Source organism: Pyxicephalus adspersus, chromosome 10 (genome assembly GCF_032062135.1).
Source record: "Pyxicephalus adspersus chromosome 10, UCB_Pads_2.0, whole genome shotgun sequence".
In the NCBI taxonomy this organism is placed as follows: domain Eukaryota; kingdom Metazoa; phylum Chordata; class Amphibia; order Anura; family Pyxicephalidae; genus Pyxicephalus; species Pyxicephalus adspersus.
Window position 1 is genome coordinate 59,094,054 of NC_092867.1, and position 9,412 is coordinate 59,103,465.

The 9,412-nt window shown below is 44.8% G+C and overlaps 2 protein-coding genes across 4 annotated transcripts in view; both read left to right on the forward strand.

Moving 5' to 3' along the window:
• Positions 1-9,412, forward strand: part of LOC140338957 (uncharacterized) — a 275,025-nt gene that overhangs the window by 261,408 nt on the left and 4,205 nt on the right. Inside the window, exon 1 of one of the 3 annotated variants that reach the window (XM_072423321.1) lies at positions 5,364-5,936. The exons of the other annotated variants lie outside the window; for them this stretch is intronic. Coding sequence (XP_072279422.1) covers positions 5,813-5,936 — 124 coding nt within the window. The 5' untranslated portion in view covers positions 5,364-5,812. Of the gene's footprint in view, positions 1-5,363; positions 5,937-9,412 lie in introns of those variants that run through there. 3 annotated transcript variants of the gene reach the window in all.
• LOC140338906 (uncharacterized) overlaps positions 1-9,412 on the forward strand; it is a 155,616-nt gene that overhangs the window by 67,957 nt on the left and 78,247 nt on the right. The window lies entirely within an intron of this gene.

Here is a 9,412-nt window from a genome sequence, read left to right on the forward strand (position 1 = left end):
GGAGAGACAGGTGATGGGGTGCACTCCTATTGTTGTGAGGTAATATGGGGGTACAGGAGGAGAGACAGGTAATGGGGTGCACTTGTTATAGTAGGGTGATATGGGGGTGATGGGGTTCAGCACTATTGTTAGGTGACATTGCACGATTAGCATCATCAGTCAGCGGGGAATAAAAAACACTATAATTACTGACCAATCAGAGCCGTGGGAGTGGTTCTAAGTGGCCTTATTGGTCACAATTTATTGATTTTTTTTTCTTTCCCTGTCATGTCATGATCCTCTCCAGCGCCACCACGTGCGGACAGCACGCTCCACAGAAATTGTGTGGGGGTGGACAATGCGCACCACAGAGGCTACCTCATCTTCAGATCTGAAAGTACCATCGCTGCTCTCTTCTATTGGATAAACCCCAACAACAGCTCCGCAGATTAAGTACAGAGAGTCCCTGACTCCATGTCACAGCTATGCCCAGTGATCTGTAGAGTTCACCGTTTTTCCTGTAACAATTATGTGAAAAGCATGGCTCAAAGGCCCATTCGATTTTGATGGTGCTGAAATCCACCTACTGCTAGATATGTCCAGGCACACTGAAAAAGCGCCTGCTACATGACTTAGGTACTGTCATGCTACATACAAATGGGGTCATCCTCATCACTCTGTGGAAGCCCAAGACCAGTCCGCACTGGGTGTAACGATCCCTACTTCTACTCCAGATGTACATCCAGCAGTCTGGGCAGCACACAAACCTTTCATGCGGGGGATCCTGATTAGCCATGGAACACGTTGCAAAATAGAGCATGAGGCGTGTATAATATTCAGATTCCGGAGTCCTCTCACAAACAATTCATTTTTCTGACTCCAAACTGTTAGTAGCTAGAGAAGCACTGCTAACTGTCTTGATAAGGCTAAAGCTGCTAGGACAAAATGCCGACAGACTTTTTTGGGTTTTGTAAACAAATGCAGTAGAATTTTAGCTAATGCTGTCGGATCTTAAAGAGGGCGCTCCTCTAGTGAAGTCCCCAAACTTGCATCTCTTTCTCCTTCAAATGGGCTGGGGATGCAATATGGATTTCAAAAGATCTTTGTGTCTTTTTGCCCCTAATTCCAACATCACTTACGTCAAGAGGTCTATGAAAGGAATGCAGGCACCTTTTTGTAGTTCATTCATTGTGAACTTCAGAAAATGGTGATACAGCCTAAATATACTCCAGGTCCTACGTATTGCTGTTCCCTCAGTGTGAATCACACTGCCATGGTGTAATGATAGTATACCCCCACTCTCTGCTCTCATCCAAGCTGACCAATATCTTACCCCCACTATTTCCTTTACTTGGCAGCCCTACCTTCTGTCCCAGCCTGGTGGACCCTGGATACAGATACTTAGCAGAGCAAGCCACTTGCATTTGCTGAATTTTTTTTTATCACAGAACCTCTTGGCCCTCCATATCAGAGATGAAAGATGATCTCGAGTTTGCTCCACTAGGTTTCTGGCGCATTATCCAGCTTAGACATTTTATAAGCTTTCTTCCATCACCAGACCAATTTCTCTGTTCTTTTACTGTTTTGGAGCAATTTAGTTCAGGTCATGATCCTGTACCTCAGGCAGTGTTCTTGCTCTATGTGGCCATGATTGTTCCAGAACCTGATTCTACGGTACTTACAAAGATAGGAAAGTGACTTTGGTGCAAGAACAAATCTCAAATGTTGTTTCTCTTTGCCCATAAGTCCTCTCAGTACTGCCTACCAAGACCTAGGATAAAATCACTCGATGGTCCTGACACCTTTATCCGTTTTTTCATCGTAAAAGTCCCACAGGTGGTGATACTGCAATGAAGGGCTAGGCATGCTCCTTCCTTAATTTTTGACTTTCCCCCCAAAAAAATTTTTTTTCCACAGTATGCAAAAATTTACAGATCATGAGATCCTTTTTGAGCTGGAATTCTTCATGCTTCTCCTGCCTACAGTCATTTTCTGCTCAATCGCCAAGATATTATGGCTGAGACATGTATTCCAGCTCTCTGAAGTCAACTGGGCACCCATACTGTAGTTTTATGATTCTCTAAATCATATATATCCAGGTTGTTATATATGAGCAGGCTATTTCCTATCCTTATACCGGAGCTAACCACTGGCAGGTGTCACTGGCAACCACTGGGAATTACCCTGGATAGGTATGAGTGGGCTATTATACCGGACCCTTAACACTAGGAGGCATGAGAAGGCCCTTGTACTGGATGGGAATTAGCCTGCTTATAAATAATGGGGTTTTTTCTATCCAAACACTGGACATGACCACTAAGGAATAATGAGGTCATTGTACTGGATGGGAATAAGCCTGCTCTCATATAAATGGGCTATTTCCTATCTTTACAGGACCTAATCACTAGGGGCAAAAGGTCCTCACACTGAGCAGGCTATTTCCCATCCTCTAGAGCAGAGGTCGGCAAACTTTTATGGCCACTAGGCCATTTCAGGGGTGGGCGGAAGCACATTAGGCCAGACTCTGATCCCCAAATAGCCCCGCCCACCACCAGGGAAGGCCCTCTGAAGTGAAATCCTACTCCCCTGTATGCATTGTTCTGGCTCTGGTAGTTCCTAACGCCCCCTGGCCGATCTGCCAGCAACCCACGGCTCCGGAGTTGCGGATTGCCAGCCGGCATTAGGCCGGATCGGCCAGGGGCCGTTAGGCCGGAGTCCTGTATATTACCAAGATGGCGCTATGTCCTTCATCAAGCACCAGATATGGTGCCCCCTTCAGGTACTTTTCCTCCATAGCAATAGTGTCCATAGCAATCTTCAACCCCAATCAGTAGAGGACACACAGGGCCGCTTACCTTTTATCTGCATTTCAGTATGTTGTCTCCTAGGCCGCCAGTTGGTAGACAAGAGGAAATTTATTTTACACCTTCATTTCAGAGATTTATCTTATATTGCCTGGCACACATGAAACAATTTCTCTCCCAGACACGCCATGCATGTAAAAGACATAGAGGACCCCAGGACATTCCATGAGTAGTATTGCTAACGGTCCTAAATTGTAATAGGCAATAAAATGTCCGTAATATTTTATTGCGTTTTATTGGTCACACTTTGAGCGCGGTGGCTCAGAGGTAAGTGCTCTGGCCTTTAGAGCGCTGGGTCCCAGGTTCGAACCTTGTGCAGGACAGTATCTGCATGGAGTTTGCAGGTTCTCTCCGTATTTGCCTGGGTTACCTCCGGGTACTCCTGTAATAAACGCTCTCTCAGCCTGCACCCTGCGCATAGACTTTCCAGCACAGTCCATGCTCCAGCAGGCTGAGAAGGGCCGTCACGGGGCAAGGTTACCAATCTGTTACCCCTTGCCACACACACCATCGCAGGTAGACAGCCACCATGTGCTTAGAAGCACGCACCATTACCCTTACAAATCGCAGTTGTGCTTCTTTAGTGTCACCGTTGCCACGCCAGACAGGGATGTCTCAGCAATCACAATGTTATTGTAGTCTTCAGGTTTGCAAGTTACACGATTTCCACTTAGAGCATTCAGAGATTCAGCTTACGCTTTTATAGTGTTTATTAAGTAAAAACATACGGTACAAGCTCCGCTGCTGGACTCCCTCTGCTGGACATGGCTTTTTCTATGCCAATAACAGAGGTGGGACTAATAGGACCATCCAATGACAGCAGGGAGGGGGCTGTCTGAAGGGCTGTGTCAACATGGAGTATGATGTTCTATGGACACACCTAGGATGTCCTTGTTCTAGCCATTATTAATTTCACAAGTACAGGTTTTATGAACTGCCAGCCCCCAGAATAATAATACTCAAAAAATAAAGAGATCACAGAGACCAAACTAGGCATGTCTGGGACTTATGGTTCACCAGGACAGGCTACATATGGTTTCCAGGCTTTCCTGAGGCCTAGGAGAATAGTTCTTGGTCTCAAAATGCTCGCCAAAATGATCCGGCTACAAATCGGCCAACTACGACTTTATACAGAATGGTATATTGGAAATATAAAGATTAATAATAAATAGATTTCAGAATACATCTCAGAGGGGCCACTCTACTGGCATTATCTGAGTTTTATGACCCCTGGAGACACAAAACTCCAACTTTTACAATGTGCGTTATAAACTATAGGGTCTGGAAAGATGCTGGATGTCAGATCAAGAAATATCTGATGGAAATGTATCATCCTGGTCTGATAGAGAGACAGTTTTCAAATAAAGACATTTTAAAAGAAGACAATTTTATTTTTAAAGGGGAGATCAGGAGTTAATGTTATCCCCAATATCACAATTCCGGTTACCTCCTACACCCCAAAAACATGAAGTTGGATTCATTGGCTACCCCCAAAAGCGACCTTAGACGGTATTAAAAGACTATTATTATTATTATTATCATTGAAAGACTGTGATAGGGACATTAGATTGTGAGCCCCTTTGAGGGACAGCTAGTTACATGACTATGAACTTTGTACAGCGCTTTGTAATATGATGGCGCTATATAAATACTGTGAAATAATATTATTTTTCCTGGCTGCAGTTCCACGGGGTGCCACTGTATATTGACGTCACTATGGGTAGGACAGTGACAGGTAGTTTCTATGGAAATGGACAGGAAGTGACATCACACATAAATAGATGAAGATTACCGGCAGGAAGTTCTATATGAAGGAAAGTAGAGAGGTATTCCTGGAAGTGAAAGCAGTGGAGGTAATAAGATATTTTATTTACAACCAGTTACCCCCTGCCCCTTCTTCTGTCATTTTTTAACCTCAGCAGACATGACCACCTCACTTAGGATGGAGCGAGAACGGAGTCACATGACCCTGGAGATCATCTACCTGCTAACCGGAGAAGTGCGCAGGATTCTGGAAGTTCACATGACCTTACTCTGATCTGTACAATGTGTTGTGAAAATGCCATTGCTGTTTTTAGAATTTCCCTCCTTTGAAGTTTAGTGACCAGGAGACCATCACAGTGCCTCCACCTCAATGCCAGACACTGGAGAGAACCAAGAAGGAAATTCTAGTAGGTGAGCAGGGAGCAGTACAGAGGGTCCACCTAGATCCCCCATCATCTGATAAACACATAGAGACAATGTATTCAGTCAGTGTGTGTGTTTCCTACAGATGGATCCAGTAACGGGAACCCACCAGAGAGATGTCCTCATCCTCTCTATTCCCGGGATTCCACACAGGAAGGTCAGGAGATCCCTCACCATCAGCAGGTAGGTGGAGCTGAGGGCCCCATAAACCCACCAGAGGGATGTCCCCGTCCTCTGTATTCCCGGGATTCCACACGGGAAGGTCAGGATATCCCTCGCCATCATCAGGTAGGTGGAGCTGAGGGCCCCATAAACCCACCAGAGAGATGTCCCCGTCCTCTGTATTCCCAGGATTCCACACGGGAAGGTCAGGATATCCCTCGCCATCATCAGGTAGGTGGAGCTGAGGGCCCCATAAACCCACCAGAGAGATGTCCCCGTCCTCTGTATTTCCGGGATTCCACACAGGAAGATCAGGAGATCCCTCACCATCATCAGGTAGGTGGAGCTGAGGGCCCCATAAACCCACCAGAGACATGTCCCCGTCCTCTGTATTCTCGGGATTCCACACAGGAAGATCGGGAGATCCCTCACCATCATCAGGTAGGTGGAGCTGAGGGCCCCATAAACCCACCAGAGAGATGTCCCCTTCCTCTGTTTTCCCAGGAAGATAAGAACTATGCCCACTATTTTCAATGACTCATATAGTAGGTATCTTCTATGTGATGTCTCATCATAAGATGTTCCATATTTCTATTAATCTGGTTTAGGGTGAAGATCTGATGGATATAAAAGTTAAGGTTAAAGTAGAAGAGACGTCTGTGAGGGATGATCAGCAATATATGGAGGAGGCTGGAATGATGAGGACATTCATAAAGGAGGACACTCCTACACAGATCAGCACAGGTCAGCCATCATATATTCTTCTATCATCTCTGCTCACTGATTGGTCCAGAGTAGGGACGGACCTGAGTGATATCAACCAATAGTAATTTGATAATAAGGAAGAGTCCCAGCTGGTTGGGGCCTCCCCAGAGGCCGTTATATTTTTCTATTTTCCAGGACACTACATGGAGAAACCCTCAAAGGATCGTCTGACTTTATCTCCAGATTGTAAAATGGAGGCCATGACAGGAGATTGTGCGGGAGAAGAGACCATCAGCTCAGCTATGGATAGACCTTCCAATCACTCTGACTCCTCCTACTGTGAGGGATGGTGCCGGCATTCCAGAGGAGAAGACATTTTTCTGCCCCTAGTGTGGGGGAAGTTTTAGTTCTGAATTAAGTTTTTCTGTACATCACACTTGGGGCAGAAGAGTCTTTCAAGTTCTGAGTGCAGGAAATGTTTTTCAGATAAGACCAGTTTTTCCAAACATCAGAGATTGCACACAGGGAAGAAGCCATATTGCTGCTCTGAGTGTGGGAAAAGTTATGTGTGGAAATCAGCAGATGCCGATCACCGGAAATCTCACACAGGACAAACCATTTTCCTGTGCTGGGTGTGGAAAAAGTTTTCTCTGTAAATTACACCTTACCTCTGATCAGAGATCTCATACAGGGAAAAAAAACATTTTCTTGTGCTGAGTGTGGGAAATGTTTTGCATGGAAGACTAGTCTTCAGTCACATAAGAAATCCCACACTGATAAAATGTTGTATTTCTGTCCTCAGTGTGGCAAAGGTTTTTCAGAGATCTCCAATCTTCTCACTCCTAAAAGTTCTCACATAGTGGAGAATCTGTATTCCTGCTCTGAGTGTGGAAAACATTTTTCACGTAATTTATATCTCATTTCACATTAGTGGACTCACACTGGGGAGAAACTGTATTCCTGTTCTGAGTGCAGGAAAAATTATGTATGGCAATCTAAACATCAAAAATCTAACACCAGGGCAAAGCCATTTTTCTGCTCGTATTGTGGGTAAGGTTTTGTATGTAAATTACATTTAGTGCAACATCAGCTATCTCACACAGGCGAGAAACCATTTCTGTGTTCTGAGTGCGGGAAAAGTTTTTCACAGATATGAATGTTTATGACACATAAAAGATGTTACACATGGGACGTCCATATTCCTGTTCTGAGTGCGGGAAATTATTTTTTTAATAGACAAATCTTTCTAAACATTGGACATTACTCACCGGGGAGGATTTGTGTTACGGAGTGTGGGAAAGGTTTTACAAGAAAATCTGATATAGTTGTATATCCAAGAAGCCATTCGCCTGTCCTGAGTGTGGAAAATGTTTTACAGAAAAATCTCACCTATTTGTCCATCAAAGAGTTCACACAGAAGAGAAATGTTTTACAAAAAATTCCCACCTAATCAAAGATATCACACAGAGGAGGAAAAGCCAATTCCCTGTCTTTACTGACTGGTTAAACCATCTGATAGGAATGATAGGCGTCATAAGGGAAATGGGGTATTTCTGCCCCGAGTGTGGCAGGTATTGTACACCATTCTATGATAGAGAAGGGTGATACTGGGCCCCGGGGCTGGTCTCCTGCCTTATACAGAAAAATAGAACACGGATGTCTCATCCATGCGAGCCTGGTGGTGGACCTTCCACAAAGACCTACATAGTCAGTGTGTTAGATATCAAAGTTTCTTTTCACACAGTAGAGATCTTGGTAGAACACGGCCCTCTCATCCATACAAGACTATGGTGATTGACCTTCCACAATGTTCTACAGCTTCTTCTCCTCTCCAGTGGTAATTTCTATAGAGGACTCCTAAATACATCACTGGGTGCTATCATTGGATCTGGAGGTGTCTGCCATTGGCTGAGGAAGATGGGTAAATAGCCCAATCCTAAAGATGGCTGATGACAAAGATACAATTTATGATTTGTTAATATACAGATGTTGTCACGGTATTAATGGGCGTGTCCTGTATGTTGGGTGTAATTTCCATGTTTTCTGTATATAAATGGTAAATGTTCTCACATGTCCACCTCTGAATATTTGGTGGCCTTTCCAGAGACCGCGCTAATCAGTTCAGTTTCTACTAATTTATTTATTGAAGGACAAGAAATGTTAGGGACCATCAGGTGGTGTTAATCATATTAGGAAGGACACATGGGAGCCACTCATTAGAGATGATACATTGACAAGTTGGGTTTATCCAGTGGTCCCCTCATGGGTGGTCGCTTTCCAGGTACAGCAGTGTGTAGCTCCTCCTCTGAACATTTCCTTCATTCTACTTTTGGGATGATGGCACCCTATGGCTGAGGGGTTCATCAGAGTAATCTGTTATACCAGTATCCCTTTATTCACCCCATCCACTTCCCCCCGTATTATGCTTTTTGCATGGCCAGCTATTTCACCTTGTTGGTCTGTGGATGATGAACAGACTGGAAAGGGGTTGGCCATTATGGTTTCCAGCAGGTGAAGTTGGGTAATACCTCCACCTCCCAGTCCTTGAACAAACATGCTTTAGTAAGCTACAAATAGTAGAGGATGAACTTCGCTGCCCCCTTTTATGCCCCCTCCCTCCCCCGGAAGGAAGCCCCCAGCCACCTACAGAACTGTCCCTCACCAAATGATAGATATGATTAGTCCACGAAAATGGCCTCTACAGATTACTAAATATTAGAGTCACCCCACAGATAAAGACTGATTGCACCTCCAACTGACAGAAAAATGGTGCATGGGAACTAAGAACTGAAACAATTACAGTCCACCAAAGTCAGCAGCCAATGGGTGGAGCCCAATCAATCCATAACAGAGCCTAAATGGTTAAAACCAAATCACCTAAAGATTCACAGAAGAGTGTGAAGATCTCTGAAAAACCTTGAATCTGAGAGATTTCTATAGGTGCACAGAAGATCCACTAAGAACCCCTCAAAACCCAGCCTAGGACGTCTCCATTATTAGGACACACTGGATTCTAGGCAAGATCAGAGCTCACTTCAGCATGGGCATTCTTGGGGCTACAATTCCAGATTGTACTAGATCAGTGCAGGGGAATTTCTCAAATTGGTTGGCACAAACAGGGGGTTCAGGTCAACATGGCAGAGTGATGGGTAAGAGAGTTACTAGCAAAGTCTTGGTGGGCATGGCACAGACGTAGTCTTGGCCATGTGTGGCATTCACAAGTCCTGGAGTGACCAAAGTGGGGTGTCCTGTGAAGTGTCCTCTATTTGTCGGGGGCTTAGGGGGGTCACAGGGCCGGCAAAACAACACGGGAAGGTTCAAGGCAGATCAAGCAAAATTTCTAACAAAGTGGAATGTAGATGAGTTTGGTGACAACCCTTGTGATTATTACAGAAGCCGTATACCGGCACCTCGGAGATCCCTTCTTCAGGCTTCATACAATTCTGGAAAGGCTCCTAAATACCCCAGATTTATACCAGGAAAAGCAATCAAATGGCTGCCACTATACAAGACCC